The sequence below is a fragment of the Dipodomys spectabilis genome, unplaced genomic scaffold (genome assembly GCF_019054845.1).
Source record: "Dipodomys spectabilis isolate Male_0828 unplaced genomic scaffold, ASM1905484v1 ptg000178l, whole genome shotgun sequence".
NCBI lineage: Eukaryota > Metazoa > Chordata > Mammalia > Rodentia > Heteromyidae > Dipodomys > Dipodomys spectabilis.
The window spans coordinates 12846270-12863515 of record NW_024870855.1 but is presented as its reverse complement, the minus strand read 5'-3'; the positions used below and the strand labels follow the sequence as shown (position 1 = coordinate 12863515).

Here is a 17246-nt window from a genome sequence, read left to right as displayed (position 1 = left end):
CAGCCACAAAGGCCCTGCCCATGTTTTCCCGTGTCCATCAGGGCCCCCTCACCAACCACTGTGCCCTTCCTGGCTGTGGGCAGGAACTGAAGCTACAACTCAAACTGGACTGATGGACCAAGAGAATGGACTAGTCTAGTCCAATGGACCCGTTTCGTCCATAAAAATGGACTAGAAAGAACCAGAATAGATGAGGGGTTATCAAATCATACAAGACAAAGCATGGCTGACAGGACCCCAGCTCACCAGAAGCATGGCTGCAATGCAATATGTAAAGTCTAACTCAACGGGGTGGCTGATCAGAAGGTGACCCAAATACTCAATAGTCATCACCAGAAGAAGGGAGATGACGTCTCTCCTCTCCTAGCGGATTCAGCTCTCAAATCACACCTGGAAAACCCACTCAGGAGAGCAGCTACTAACTGCTGCTTGAATCCTGCCTTGGGCCCCAGAGATGTGTGGACACTGAAAGATTAAAGTTCAGTGTGGAATAATTCCAACATCACGGGGTCAGAATGAGAATGAAATGATAGTACATTTTCAAAAACGATTGAAAAAGAATATTGTTTCCCAATAGAAACCTATGATATTTAAGTCCCAGGTTTAAAAAATACTTAGTGAAGTTGTTGCACTGAACACACTCTGATTGTAACCAGTGCTTGATAACTTGGGAGTACATGTAAGAGAACAATAACGTGAAACCAAGTCAGGCCCAGAAACTGAAGGCTTTCCTCTCCAGCTCCCTGTCCCTCCTTCTCTCCCTCCCTCCCCCTTCCCCTCTCCCTCTTTCTCCCTCTCTCATTCCCTCATTCCTTTCCTCCCTCTCTCTTCTTCCTTCTCTTTCTCCCTCCTCTCTCCCTCTCCCTACCCTATTTCTCTCTGTCTCTGCCTCTCTCTGTCTCTGTGTGTCTCTCTGTCTCTCTCTGTCTCTGTCTCTCTGTCTCTCTCTGTCTCTCTCTCTTTCTCTCTCTCTCTTTCTCTCTCTCTGGGGGTAGGTAGCACTAGATTTTGAACTCAGGGTCTCATGCTTCCTCAGCTTGCTTGCTTGGCTGATGCTACACCTTCATCCCTGCTTTTTGCTGATTATTTGGAGACTGACTCTCTCAGACTTTTTTTTTTTTTGCCAGTCCTGGCGCTTGAACTCAGGGCCTGGGCACTGTCTCTGAGCTTCTTTTGCTCAAAGCTAGCACTCTACCACTTGAGCCACAGCACCACTTCTGGCTTTTTCTGTTTATGTGGTACTAAGGAATCGAACCCAGGGCCTCATGCATGCTTGACAAGCACTTGACCACTAAGCCACATTCTCAGTCTCTCTCAGATATTTTTACCCTGACTGGCTTTGAACCATGATCCTCTGGATCTCAGCCTCCTGGGTAGTTAATCTTTAGGATGTTCTTAATTCTAGTCTCACTTCATTACCAGAGAGAAGGGAACATGAATACACACACATGTGCGTGTGCATGTATGTGTATGAGTGTGCTTGATAACTCAGGAGTGCATCTGAGAGAATCCAAGCGTGCTCATATACATCCATGCATGCAAGCACATATACCTTCTATCATTTCCTACTTAAACAAGAATCATAAGAGTAAGAGTAATCACGAAGGTAATTTGCTTCCAAGAATCAAAGTAGCAGTGTGCTATGGCTGGACTAAGTTCAAATATCACTCTCAGGACTTTAATCCCCAAAGCTGGGTGTTAATGGTATTTGGGGGTGTCTGGGGCTAGATGAGGTCAGAGGGGGGCTCTCACGGTATCCTGGGAGACAAAGCTAACACACCTGTTCCATGTTGTCACGCTCCATGCTAGTGCCAGCTTTGCACTCTAGAACTTCCCAGACCCCAAACCATGATCTAAACATATCTGTATTTATAAGGACCTGATGGGAGTGTTTTGTCAGAACCACTTACTTGTTTTAAAGCAATATATGTTCCATAGAGACATGTGTGTGTCTCTCTGCATGTCTTTGTGTGTGTGTGTGTGTGTGTGTGTGTGTGTGTGTGTGTGTGTGTATGTGTGTGTGTTCTGGTCCTAGGGCTTGAACTCAGGGCCTGAGCTTTTTTGCTCAGGGCTAGCACTCTGCCATTTGAGCCACATTTCCACTTCCAGCTTTCTGGTGGTTAATTGAAGATAAGAATCTCACAGACTTTCCTGTCCATGAGATATAAACCTTGATTCCCAGATCTCAGTCTCTTGAGTAGCTAGCTAGGATTACAGGTATGAGCCACCAGCACCCCACTAAGACTATTGTTATAGACAGCAAAACTCTGGATCTTAAAGTACTGGTAGTTAAGTGATTTCATGGCCCTTATTTGCCACTGAGTTTTGGAATTTCGTATCACAGACTTGTTCACTGGGAAGAAACAACCCGACAAATTATAACAGAAACACGATACAGAGATTAACAACTGAATCCTACATGATGAAGGCCAAATAAACACCATTCTATAAACCAACTAGGGGAAAAGAGACTCCTCAAGTGGCATTTTGAGAAGACTGTGGAACAGAAATGCATAGGATAGAAATGCATGAAATGCTTCAGGTAATATCCCATGAGCCAGAATTTAGGTAAGATTCAAACACTGATAGCCAGGAAGCATTAGAAGCTGTGAAACCTTCATTCCCCCAAGGACCTGGGATAAAACAGATCATTCAGCTGTTCAAGGCTGGTGCTGAGGACAGCACAGAGATGGCCAGTGCAGAGATGGTACCTGTCTGAAGAATTCCTCCAGCAGCGACATGGTCCAGCGGTGGTGTAGGTCCCAGGCCTTGGCAGGGTGGCTGATATCAGCTGTGTGCAACATCAGGGACAAAGCTTTTGGCTTTTCAATCCTGTGAGCCCAGAGTACAGACAGCACAGGTGACTCACTCAGAAGAGTTCATTAAGGCTGTCATTCACCTCATACCCCTCCCATTCTTCAGCCTCAGTCCAACCTCTGTGGAGCCATCCTCCGACTAGGATATGATCCCCTGGGTCTCTGAGATCACTGAACTAGAATCATCGCACTTCAACTCACCATTCCAGAAAGCAACTTGGACACAAGAGTCACTCATTGATCTGTTACCTCTGCATCCAGGGAATCTTTGATTATTTAGCTTCCCACAGGAAATGATTCTATTTGGCGCAAACCATCACCAGCCCCATCATTGACTGCAATCCTGATGAGTGCAACTGTGAGGCATGTACACCAGGCCCTTGCCTACCAATACGACACTTGAAGCTTACTCAGCACAGTTACTGTGAAGGACACAGGCTGGAGCGTGGACACATTCTAGTGCAGACACCTAGAAAGATGCTCCGTGTCCCCAGAACACACCACACCACAGCCAGGATATGCACATATTCCATGCGGACACCTAGTGCATTCTCTAGTCCCAGGGACATGCCACAGCTTACTCACGCTTCTGGCTGCTGCAAGGCCGTCTTCATTGCTTTGATTTGTTGGAAATGACAAGACATATCCGTGGCCATCACCATCTCAATAACCAAGGTCCGAAACTCCCTTTAGGGACACCCAGAGAGAAAACAGGATGGAAGTTAAAATTGTAAATAAGTAAATAAATACAGAAATTAGTTTATTTCTTGCCACTTTTACCCAAAATAAGTGGTGGGTTAGGCACAGCGTGCACAGGACCAGCTCTCTGCCATAGCTGTGGGCTGAAAGAGGTTCTGGGACTGGTTCAATGGAAGTAGAAAATCCCAAACAAAAATAAAGAAAAGGGCCTGTGGCCTGTCTGCACTTTAACATATCCTAAGAAGCCAGGGGCTGGGCCTTGGAAATCAAGAGCATGTGTCCCCACACCAGTCCTGTGAAGCTATGTCCTGCCAGCTCAAACCTTTCATTCACTTATAGCCCTGGATACTGGACGGAAAGCTTTGGGTTTTGCTGAAGATGTGCACTGAGTAATTATTGAGCTCTAACCTTTGAAGATGAGGGCTAAGTCCATTGCAGTCTAATAAAGCTGAAACTAAGGACTCCCTCTGGCTTGTTTTGGGTGAAGATAGAGTCTCACTATGTATTCCAGGCTGACCTAAAACTCTCACACCTCCTGCCTTGGATCCATTGTTTGCATTCCTTGTATGGCTTATTTGTCTGGATCCTTGCAGAGTGGCAGGCAAAAGTATACTCATTCAATGAACAGTATCTGTTCAATGAAAACGTAAGCATGCGTTAAGCCACAACAAAGACAGAACTTCTGAAGGATTTAGCTGTGTTTATCTACAAGCTTTGAAACATTTTGACCTATGCTTATAACTGCAGTGACTTGCAAAATTGCTTGAATATCCCACAAAGTGTGCATTTTAAGGGAATAATGTCATTGTAATCCTAACCAGTCCTGAGTTGTGGTATTGTCTATTTGCTAACTGTTCACCATTAATGAAGAGATTGAATAATGCTCCCAGCCTCTCACAGCTAGTGAGTAATTCTGTCTGTACTCAAACTCGGGCATGCTTAAATCCAAGGTCATAGCATAATTTAGGAAACAGGAATAAATACTTTTTTTCTGATGAGGGAGGCTGCACTACTGAGCATGGACCCAGGGCAAGCACTCTTTTGGTTGAGCCATACCCTTAGCCATTTTATTGGTATTTTATATTTTGTCTTCTAGATGGAGTCTTGCTAATTTTGTCCAAGCTAGTCTCAAACTCAGGATCCTCCTGCTTCCACCCAGTAGTCCACAATCTAAATAATTCCCATAGAAAAAAATTTAAAGATTATTTAAAAACCCAAATCAACAATAAGGTGTTTTTCCAAATGATAAATGATAAAAATTCACATGTATGGAGCTCACCTAAAAGTAATACAAGTTTTTAAAGGTAATAATTAATATTCACAAAGTGTCCTTGTTTGGACACTATTGGGACAATACTGTCAAATTTTCTTCCACAAGAATCTCTAGCATAATATAGAATTATTTGACCCAAACTGGTTCCATTTCTCAATCCATTGATACAAAAGCAGAAAGATGATGAAATAACTTAGGTGGACCTTGAGGAAAATACTCTATTGCCTTTACTGATAAACATTTGAACATCTGTGTCAAGAAAAAAGTAGAGAAATAAGAATGAACTTCACACAGGTGGAGAGAAGCAGGGGAAAGAGGCAGAGACAGAAAGAGAAGAAAAATAAAATTTTAAGCAGGGTCTAGTTTCAGCATTCATCTCCACAGTTCTCACCCTGACTTTCCAGTCTCTCCCCCTTAGCCTCACCTCCAGTCATCCTTTGAGAGGTTGATCAAAATATTCATCTCTTCATCTTCTTGCAGAAGCCGGTAGGCTGCACTTAAGTGGTGATTTTCCAGTACCGATCTGTCGTTGTAGAGAATGGCTGGATCTGACCTGAACAGAAAGCCACACACAATCAATGAGGAAGGGGACCACTGAGGCCTGCTCAGCTGGCACGTACAGGCTGGGAGGCACCATCGCTCGCCCTATGTTTAGAAGCGATTATTTGCCCATGTAAGTGGAAGCAACTGAAAGCTAAACAAACACTACAAGTTATCCATCCACACCGAGCAACATTCTACAACCCACTCATGGGCAGAAAGCCTGTGACATTCAGCCCAACAGCTCTGCACAGAACTATTTCATAACTAGACTCAATCAACTTCACTAGTGGCATCTAGTGTTTATCGGGCATCTTTCTTAATGTGGGTAATGTCAAACATCCTTTTACTTTCTGGAATTATTTTACTTTTCCTTCATAGTTAATTCAATGGATGCGATGGTATAGATCTGTTCGCTCTCTGTGAGCCACCTCTGGTAGAAGCCTGATGCTAATATTTTCCACAGGAAAGACACAGGAGCTCAGTTGAAAGTAAGAAGCAGCCACTTTCTGACTGTTCTCTCTCACCAAACACAGGGATATATATTATTATAGCACCTTTAACTTAATGAAAACTTCAATTCTTACAGGCCCTTTATGTCCCATGGAAGAAGCTGAATCAGGAGATGAGAGGTATCTTCTTGGAGCCTTGTAGTGGTCATATGTCAGGGTGAGGGGAAGGTGAGGTCTCCCCAGAGCAGGCCACTCCAAGATGGCATCCACCTGTCCCTGGCCAAGCTTTGGGGTGGATCTAGCCAACCTTGAAAGTGTTAGATTTACTTATCATTTAACAGACCTGATCGCACACTTAGTTTTCTGAGTAGTGATCACCAGAAAGAGAAGACCACCTTACCAGAACCCCAGAGATTGGAGGGCATGAAGACTGTTATCATGTCAACCCAAGCCCCGCAAACCACCACCTGTCCGTACTGCTTTAGTTCACATCGTCTCTACACAAACTCCCCACCACATAATAGAAATAGGCAGAGCACCGCATAAATAAAGCACTATAGTAGAAGAAAAACTGGTCCCCATTGGATCTGAATAAAATAAGAACTAGGAACCAGTGGCTGCTTCAACCCTAGCCACTGACTGAAGCTGACCAGACCCTTCTTCTGCAACTCACAGCCGCCATGCCAAAGAAAGCTGTCAAAAGCACAGCTCGCTGACTTCTGAAACACTTTCCCTGCCATGTTTTGCTTCTCTCCAAACATGTCCCAGGCTCACCGAGTCTGAATGTGGAAATTGTTGGTGGTGCCCGTGTGTTCATAGTCATGGATGGCAGCTGAGAAGATGATGGCGAAGATCTCCAGCTCCGTCAGCCAGTTCTAGGAGTGAGACAGAGCAGTCAGATGACATGGCCCCAGTTCTGAGAGGGAGGCAGAGCAGTCAGGTGACCTGCCCCTTCCTCAGTGTTGACAACATGTCCACACTGCCACCTCTCCAACCTGCAGCTGTGAGCAATTGCCAGAGGTGCTTTCTGACACACAGTGAATTCATTGTACATGCTGCAGAATTGAGAAATGGAAGGGGAGGGGTGGGTCAAAGGGGGTGAAGATGTTGAAGTGATGACACAGATCAAGATGCATTGTACGCATAACTTGCTCTGTTAAATGGCAAAATATTCAATACATACCCTAAAATTAAGAGAAGGGGTAGGTTAGGAGGGGTGGGTAAGAATGTGGAAAGGGACGACATTGATCAAGATATACCATGTTCATAAACTGCTTTGGTGAATGGCAACTCCTTGTGCAACTATTCAAAGAGAACAAAAATATTCCAAAAAAGTTCTTAATAAAGAAAAATCATAAGTTTTCTGCTTTGTTTGCTTTTGTTTGTGAATAGCCTGGGACTCGTGGTTTTCAAGCAATGTGCTAGGTTGAAAGAGTTAACTAGTAGTTTACCTTTTCCCCAAGAGTCAAGGAGACTGAACATGAAGACTTTAAAAGGTCTCAATCTTCTCCTGAGTTTCTCTCTCTCCCTCTCTCTCTCTCTCTCACGCATGCGTGTGCGCACACACACACACACACACACACACACAAACACACACATGTGTACACATACACAAACATCATACACTGCCAAGCACAATGGAAGACCTACTGTCTGATTATGGTATGATACACAAGTAGATGCATGGGGGAGATGACACAGGGTGCACAAGTGTTTGAAGGGCCCCATCCCCCTAGGCACTATCATGGTTGGTTATGGCTCAGGGCTTTCCCAGTGTGCTCCCTGGGTAGCAGAACTAGTGTCACTAGTGCTAAAAATACAAATGAAATTTCTGGCCCCAACCAATGCTCCTGGCTTAATCATGTGTGTCTGAGGAGACCATCTGAAACCATATGCTGGAGTTTGAGAGGACTTCTGCTCTAGAACCTCCCTTAGCTAATCTCCACTGATGGGTCTGGGGGTTTGCTGATATTTCTAATCCCTCTGTGCCCCTTAGCACCTAAGACCTGTGTTCATGACCCACGGGCTACTCTCTGGTGCCCTCTGCTCACTTTCACTAAGAGGGTCATGGTGCTCACAAAATTTGGTGTAGTTATTCCAAACCCTGTTGTACTTGGTTATTACCATTATACAACATGACATAAACCAATAAAGATGAACAGAAAAATGAAGCCACTTCCTTAGAACACAAATCCAATGCTTTGAGCAGTTACTAAGAGCACTGCTGTCCGAATAGGTATGACAACTGCCAGAACACTGAGAACCCATGTAAAAATCTAGCAATTGTGCATTCTGCTTGCTTCATGAGGGTCTTTAAAGAAATAAATCTAGAAATCTCAGAGAGGGGTATAGGGAAAATGTAAAAAAAAAAAAAATACTGAACTTGGCAGAACCCCGGAAAGAGTTTGTAATGTGTGCCTAAAATAAGGGCATAAAATATATTTATAGGACTTAAGGTTATAGAAAAGGACTTTAAATGAGCATACATCTTTCTGATTCTCAGTTTTAGCCATTTCTTTCTATTAATAATTAACTTTTGTCATCATCTAAGAATATTTTTGAGAATTAAGGCCTTCTTGGAGGACAGACATGGGGTACCACATGGCGTCCAAGAGCAGAACAGTTAATAAAATGGATTTCAGAAGAAAAATCTAAAAATATCACAAAAAAAGTAGAAAGGCTGGGCCACAACCAGCATGAAAATTTCAAATGATTAGAAAACCAGCTCTTAGATTAAAGAAGAACTCAGGTATACACAGACAGATGTGGATAACAACAGTTTCTGTGGAAAAGACGCAGACGTCTGAGTCGAAACTGAACTGGTATAACATGGCTGCCAAGTCTATTGGACACAGTTTCAGACTGTGAGACACCATTGTTAACTCTGGTGATGCAACAGAACCACCACCACCCAAAGCTGCAAACATATCATCAGTTGTACCCGTTGTAAATGATTATGGTCTGGCGATGACAGTGACAACTAGTGTCTACTACATCAAGTCCAGGAGGAAGAACACTTCACAGGTGACGGAAAACCTCCAGATTTCCCAGGGTGGCGAGGCAATTCCTGGGAGTCTGAAATAAAATGTCATCTTCCTGGGCTCAAGCTCAACAAGCATGGGGACATCCTTCAATAAGAAGTCAGTATCAGGACCAGAGAGATGCAGACAGATATAGATGATAGATGGATAGACAGACAGAGACAGAGATGAGAGAGAGAGTTAGATATAGACAGATGATCAATATGATTGAGGTATGGTATACACATATGAGAAATGCCATGGAAGCGCCTTTGAACAATTAAAATACACCGTAACAAAAATGAATATTAGAAAAGTAAAGTATGTCCTGTGGAGACTGTGTAAGATTGGGAGGCAGGGTGAATGAAGAGGTGAGTATGGTTGAAATATCTTCTGTCCTTGCTGGGCTTGGCCTGGGAAAGGGGGAGGGGATGGAAGAGTGAGGGTGGAGTGTGTCAGATCAAGGCACATTATGTGCATATAGGGACCTGCCACCATGAACTCCCTTGGACAATGAATTGGAGCTGATTTTATTAAGGCAGCATCATGTTTTGTGTAGTTCAAGAGTTATGCTCTCTACATACCGCCACTCCTGTCTTGTAGAGGAGGTAATGCACCGTCTGTGTGACATCGGCAGCATGCATTAGATTGTGGTAAGGGTTTTTGTGCTTGCTGTAGCCCACTTCCAGGGCCTCCACAAAGGAGACAAGTGCAGAAATGGGGATCTGAAAGAGAAGAACAAGCTTCATTCACTCGAGGGGGCTGCGCAGGTGGAAGGCACACAGCCTCCCCCCCTCCCCTTGCTCCAGGTGGAAATCACATGAGGAAATCACAGTGACTTACAATGAACAGAAATTACTGGAGAATTGCCAGATAACTTGAAATCAAATATGAGTGCCCTAGCTGCAGAACATCTGGCCCTGGGGGCCCTGAGGAATGACGTCAGAATGATCTTAAAGAGCTTTAGTTTGATTGCCATGCAAACCAAGGACTTGCTGCACAAGAAGAAAATGAAGTGAGCTATTACTACGCTAATTTTCTGTATTTCCTTGTCCTTGTTCCTCTATAAATAGCCTCTGACATCAGTGGTGATGACGCATTGGGCGTAACGGCCTTTGACAGCAGTGACAATGGGGCTGGAAGGAGAAGGAGATGGGGCAGCCATGGAGCCCAGCCATGGCAGCCTCTGGCAAGCTCTGGGTGACTCCAGAAGATGGAGATCTGCAGCTTCTCCAGCCTCTTTCTTCTAAGAAGGCCCCAGACAGCATAGGATATAAAGCACCCAACACAGAATAACATGCCCAAGCCACCTAAAGATATTGATAAGGAGCCTCTTGGTCATAAATCACAAGGATGGACAGCTGTGAGGTTTATTTGTTCATCTTTGTAGTGAGGCACTTACCTTAAAGCGGCTGATCAGGTCATAGCGTGTGAGAAGCTCGTAGAAAATGAATTTCAGAGCGTGGTCCCCACTGGCTTCATTGAGAGAGAAGACGTCAAAAGACCACTTGTCCACATCCTATGCGGGCAGAGAGCACATGAGCGTATGCCCACCAACCCAGCCGCCAGGATTCCACAGCCAAGGACTGTGACAGGCATCCACACAAGTCCACATACATCCACACAGGTTTACACAATACACATGTGTCCATACAGGTTCACACACGTCCACCCATGTCCACACACATCCACACTCCACACACGTCCATGCACATCCACACACTTCCCATCCCAGGCTTGATCACTTCAATCCAGTAGTCCTACATAGCCCTGGCTGTCAAAAGCAGTTAGTCTGCAGAATTTCTCCAGTGTGCAGGGGGTGGTAGGCATTATGACGGATTGGTGATAACAATCATGAATGGTAGGAAGGTAGTCAAATGTCTCAAATGAGAAAGCTGAAACTCAAGGTCCCTAAGCCACACTGCAGGAACCAGTAAGGCACCCCAGCAATACCTGCACTCGGCACCCCCACACACACTGGGGCCATACATAGTAAGGACACTTGCACACTACATTTAGTGTACTTTGAGCACACTTCCCCCTCAAGGCTCTATCTTACTGAGCAAAATGATTTTACACAGTTATTAAACCTCACAACTCTAGAGCGTGGTATCGCTTCCCCAGATCTGACGGCAGCCAAGGAGATGACGTGAAATGTCAACACCAGATGGTAGCACAATTAGGCGATAATACCAGAGACTGACAGACAACATTGTGAACTCAATTCATCCATGCTGCAACCTGGGCCCCACGCCCTCAAGACCTGGCGAGGAAGGACACAAGCCACACACAGCAAAATCTGTTGAGAGGTACTCAAGACTACCAGTGAAACCTTGGTTCCTAGAATTGACATGGCCACGAATCCTCCATTGTCTAATGGAAAAGCCACTGATAGCTCAGGGGACTGGGAAAAGTCTTTTCACACCAGACATTTTTGGCAGTACTAGGACCCAAACTCAAGGATTTGTGCTTATTTGGCAAGTTCCGTACCACATGAGCCACATGCCCCCAAGACCTTTTTGAATTCCTATCTTTTGAACAGGTTCTTACTTCCTTCCCAGGCTGGCTTGGGCCACCATCTTCCTATTTACCTTTCCTGTGTAGCTGGGATGACAGACATGTACTACCTGCTCAGCTCCTTGTTGGTTAAAATGGGGATCTCACATTCTTTTTGCCTAAGTGAGCCTCAAATCATGATCCTCTCCATCTTGCCTTTGGAGTCCCAGGATTACAGGTGTGAACCCCTGTGTCCAGCCACATATGACAATTTTTAATCATGTTCTCCAGGATGAATTTCTTTTAAGAAGGAAAATCTCTCACTGGAATATCAAAGTAAAAAGCTAAGGTTTATTCTGGTTCTCAGATGCTCTTCAACCCCTTCTTAACTGTGGTTCTTAAGATTAATATTTCACCCAATCACTGTGGGCTTACTCAAAATACTGGTGGTCACACAGACTGAGAATCCTGGCCCTGGCGTCTGCATTCTAACAAGCTCCCAGTTTATCTGTCTTAAACATTCTTCCTATTTACCAAATTTTGCCTGAAACAATCCCCATGGGAAAACCACACGAACTTCCCTCAAGGAAGCTGGAGTCTGCTCACATCCTCACACTTAAACCTGGAGTCTGGCCAACCTGTCACTTCCTGAGTCACAGGATGATGTCCTTCTAGAATAGGAGGTGCCCCTGAGTTTCCAGTAACTGCACCCAGAAAACTGGAGAGAAATAACAAAAAATTAGAAGCTACTATTTACTGGGGGAAAAAAGAGAAAGGAATGCAAATTTAGAACTGTGGTGTCTCTTACTTAGTTGTCATTTATGCTGTGTGCCCACAAGCATTAACACAACCATGGCATGGATAAGTTAGTGAATTATGTTCTCTATCTTTGAGGAAAATATCTGTCATAGAAGAAACCAATAGTGATTCTACATTGAAAAAAAAAATCTTTCCTCTAGCAGATACCATATACAAAGGAAATGAGACTCTTTCTCTGTTCCCAACTCACCCCGACCAAAGCAAAGAAAAGTCTGGGGATCTGGAAAAATATTAAATCTTTAAAATGTTTTGAACTTCTAGTGGATGCCTGTAAACCCAGCCACTCAAGAGGTGGAGACAGGAGAATCATAGACAGAACTTGTTTGAGCAGAAAGTTAGAGAGACCCTAGATCAAATGTCAAGCTAGCCTGGCAGTACATATCTGTAAACCCAACTACTCAGGAAGTACAGATAGGAGAATTGCAGCCAAGTACTGGGCAAAAGCAAAAGACCCTATCTGAAAATATTAAGTGAAACAGGAAAAACGGGCTAAAGGCCTTGACATCAAACCCCAGTTGCCCCCCCACCACAAAAAAAGGCTTTGAACTTTTCTAGTCAACAGAGGTCAAGGCCAAAGCAAACAGCCTAAATGTACATATCAATAAGGCATGCAAAGGAGGGCAGCAATTGAGAGCTAGTGCTTGCTTCAGGTCTGCACCTCTCCCTTAGACAACCTGTTTGCACCAGAGACTTCCCCTACCCTCCCATAAAACAACAGCCTGTAATGTACACAAGTTGTCTGTGTTTTTTTTTATTCTGCATAGAAAAGAGGGGCTGGAAATGTTGCTTAGTGGTAGAATGTTTGTCTAGCACAAATGAAGCCCTGGGTTTGATCCTCAGTACCAGAAGTGGTACTGTAGCTCAAGTGGTAGAGTGCTAGCCTTGAGCAAAAGAAGTTCAGTGACAGTGTGCAGGCCCTGAGTGCTGCTGCAGCAGCAGCAGCAGCAACAGCAGCAGCAGCAGCAGCAGCAACAGCAGCAGCAGCAGCAGCAGCAGCAGCGGAGGAGGAAGAGGAGGAGGAGGAGGAGGAGGAGGAGGAGAAGAAAGAAAGAAAGAAAAGAAAGAAAGAAAGAAAGAAAAAAAGAGAGAGAGAGAGAGAAAGAAAGAAAGAAAGAAAGAAAGAAAGAGAGAGAGAGTGAGAGAGAGAGAGAGAAAGAAAGAAAGAAAGAAAGAAAGAAAGAAAGAAAGAAAGAAAGAAAGAAAGAAAGAAAGAAAGAAAGAAAGAAAGAAAGAAAAAGAAAAGAGGCTTCAATTTGGTGGTGGGAAGGGAAAGGTTCTGGTAAATGTCTAAGTATTCATATCTCCTCCTGTGTTTATGCTATGACAAATAAGAGATTAAAGATGAGAATATGCTCTTAGTGATCCTAAGACATTTCAGGGTCAATTGTGAAAACTGATGTGATTTCATAGCGACGTTATGACACATGAGAGCTCATAAGGTTATCTTGCTGATTATATGGGGAACAGGCTGTGGATCACACTGATATAATGGGCATTAAAATGGACCCAGGGGTGGTGAAAGAGAAACACATAGATTCTCAGAGCATTCTCCCTTCTCCTCAGATTAAGGAAGCAGAGACAGAGACAAAAAAAAAGTGAGCATCTGTCTGTATGTCTACCTGCCCAGCTACCTGCCTATCTATCTATCTATCTATCTATCTATCTATCTATCTATCTATCTATCTATCTACCTACCTACCTACCTACCTACCTACCTATTTATCTTCTATCTGTTTCTACCTATCTATTCTATCCAATTATCTAGTTATCATGTACCTATCTATCAATACATACATCTATCTATATCTATTTGGTATCTATTGAGTTCTATCATCTATTTGCCTGTCTAGCAATCTATATATCTATTATGTGTCATGTGTCTTTCCCATATTTACCATTGATCTATCATCTACCCATCTAGCTATTATCTATCTATTCACACATCTACCGATTTAATATCTATCATCTATTTACCTAGTATCTATCATCTATCATGTATCTATCTATATATCTACCTATTTGTCTATTAGCACATAACATCTACCATCACGTATCATCTATCCACCTATCAGCATCTATCTAGCTCTGTAGTACCTATCATCTATGTATGAATGAATGTGTGTATATATATATATAGCATATATAGCTATCTACCTACTATCTACCATCTATCCATCTGTTGGTCTCTGTCTATCATCTATCATCTATCTATCTCTTTTATCAGCTAGCTAGCTAGCCATCATCTATGGTCCCATGCATTCAGCTAGTGGCTCTGAGACAAGAAGAACTATGAATATACAGTCAAGATGTCCCTGAGGCTCATTTTGATGTAACTTTCATTCTCAATTCCATGAATAGGCAATTTATCTTCTGAAAACATCATCAGGTCATTGTTTTCAGGCTCCAGAGAAAAACAACATCTTTAACAGATCAGAATTCAAGATGCCCTAAGCAAACAGACTAATTCTATGTGTGTACACTAGGTAGTGCTAACCAGCCTTGTGACCCAGGTCCCTTCCACATCTCTACTTGGGATTCAGAGTCAAATCAAGCCTAGGCAAATGGACCCCAAGACCAGTGGGTTGGAACCAGCCTGGAGCGGCACCTCCACTTTGAGGCTACAAGATACTCTGCATATTTCTATGAGGTAGCCTGTCAGGATTCGCCTATTTAAATGCGAAATTTTGGGTGACATCTATGACCCCTTGGCTCAGTCTACTTCTTGGAAAAACAGCAGGAGAAAGGCAGAGACAAAGGCTCTGGGGGCCAGCATACTTGCATACAGCAACATACTCCTGAGAGCTTACTAAGGTGTTATAAACACAGCTCTCCAACTTTAGCTCTATTTTTTTCCTTAAATCTTACTGAGTCTTACTCTCTTCCCATTTGCCACATTTTTACTCACACCAATTGAGTGTACAAGGGGACTTTATGTTGACATGTGCATATACACATACAATGTGCCTTGATCAGATTCACCCTTCTGCCACCCTCCCCATGCACCTCTGCCTTTCCAAACCAATCTAAACAACTTTAAACATACATGTTCATTTGTAAACACACACTGCACACACATATTTTCACACTATATGCACCTTCCTCGTCCTCCGCTTTATCCTCTTCCCTTTTACTTGCCCCCGCATCCTATATAGAACCTGCTCTTCATTCCTGTCCCTCATTTTCTTTTACTTTTCTTATCTATAAAGTGGACTCGGAGTGGATAATCACACAATGATGCAATGACAATCACCAAAAGATTTTCCCATGATAGGCTTTGACCATATCATATTTGATATCCATAAGGCCAAAGTTAGCAAATTTCATACAACCAGGCATTGCATACCCTAGAGAAACAGAAAGCCACAGAGCCCATGGTTTTGGTTTTTTTTTTTTTTTAATTTAAGAAAAATAAGGCTGAAAATATCATTATCCTATTGAAACCAATCAGAAAATGCCAATGAAAGCTGGATGTTAGGGATCATGAGCAAAAGAACTGTGAATGGAATCCTCTCCTTTTCTAAGAAGAAGTTCCATCACACTTTTTATGAGGTGCCGTGTGTACTGCAAACCTTTCACTGGCCTTACCTTTAGTGCCTCAATGACAGCAGGGGGGTAGCTCAGCCCAACCATGTTTGATGTCCGTCTATACATTCTGGCAATATTGGAGAGGAAAAATGCAATTTTAAAAAGGGCATCTGCAGTCCACAACTCCATATTTACACAGTATGGTGACAAATCATGAGAAGCTAGAAAATCTAGAGACACAAAGAACCTAAAGTTCCTTTTGGCAACTTTTCAAAGGAGCCTTATACCATTACATTCAAAAGAAATTAAAGCAATCCCAAATGCATAAACTACCCTAAATGAAAAAAGTCTATGTGCCCTAGGCTGGAAATTAAATTATGAAAGGGGTCACCTGCTCTACCCAAAAGAATTACAGAACAGTAGAGACACTTTTCAGCATAGTTCTTGAACTTGAATAAAGTACTACTGTGCACAACCCACTAGCACAGCCTGTCCTTTACAATTATCAAAACAAGTAAGAAAGTTGTTCTATATAAACTCTGAACCTGCCATGTATTTCTAATGTATCATTGTAGCTAGAAGTGCAGCTCAAGTGGTAGAGTACCTGCCAAGTAAGCATAGGCCCTGAGTTTAAACCCCATGGTCAAATGCCTCTCCCCACCTCCCCTGCCCCCTACCCCTAGTTAAAAGAATGAGTGTGGCTGTGAAACAGGGATTACAGGAAGAAATAAATCTATTTTGAGTAGCAGGGGAAATTGTTTTATTTCAAGGTCCAAGAAAATCAGAATGTCGTGGAAAACATAGCTCTTTAATGAACTGTGCTCTCAGATCAGCAAATGCAAAGCTCCCCACCCATTCAAAAGTGGACACTGTCCACATATTTCAAAGGATGGTGGATTAAATGGCTTCCTTCTTTAAAAATTAGAGACTGATCCAAGCACAGGTGGCTCATGTGTGTAGTCCTAACTACTTGGGAAGTTGAGAATGGGAGGATTATGGGTTCCAAGCCAGCCTGGGTGAAAAAACCAGCAAGACTCTATCTCAACTCATGGTTGATGTATCCTGGTGGTCCTAAACTATGCAGAAGGCTGAGTGAGGGAGGGTCGCAGACCAGGCCAGTCCAGACAGAAGAGTCCACAAGATGCCATCTCTACCATGAGAAACTAGACCAGGGGCATGTCCTTGTCAACCTCATAAAATAGACAGATAACTGTTGGGGCATGTGCCTGGACAGGAAGTGAAACCCAATCTCAAAATCAACCAGGGAAAAGTAGGGCAGAAGGTGTGGCTTGGTGGTAGAGTGCTGGCCTGCCAAGCCAGGCCTTGAGTTCAAACCCAATACCAACTCCCCCAAAAGCTCAAACTAAATGCCTCCTGATTAAGAAAGGGGATTCTGATCATGGGAGGTGGGGGGGATGTATTCTTATGATATCTCAGAGATTAAAACAGATATGGTTTTTATCATTTCTCATTCGAGACTGTTTCCCACCCATTAATTTCCCTGTTTACAAGTCTCACAGCTCCATGGAAGCCAGGCTTCCCATTACTGGGGGCTGGCAGCTCCTTTTGCTGCTTTGTTCCTGAGTGATGATGAGCGCGACTTCTT

At 43.4% G+C, this 17246-nt stretch overlaps 1 protein-coding gene across 8 annotated transcripts in view; it reads right to left on the bottom strand.

Moving 5' to 3' along the window:
* Positions 1-17246, bottom strand: part of Pde1c (phosphodiesterase 1C) — a 253566-nt gene that overhangs the window by 53292 nt on the left and 183028 nt on the right. For all 8 annotated transcript variants that reach the window (XR_006149805.1, XM_042695103.1, XM_042695104.1 and 5 more), the window contains 7 exons: positions 15701-15767; positions 10203-10319; positions 9385-9525; positions 6555-6655; positions 5213-5341; positions 3402-3503; positions 2712-2832 (listed from right to left, as the gene is read on the bottom strand). Coding sequence is in view for 7 of the 8 variants with exons in the window: in XM_042695103.1 (XP_042551037.1) it covers positions 2712-2832; positions 3402-3503; positions 5213-5341; positions 6555-6655; positions 9385-9525; positions 10203-10319; positions 15701-15767 (778 nt within the window). In the remaining variant the exon portion in view is untranslated. The remainder of the gene's footprint in view (positions 1-2711; positions 2833-3401; positions 3504-5212; positions 5342-6554; positions 6656-9384; positions 9526-10202; positions 10320-15700; positions 15768-17246) is intronic.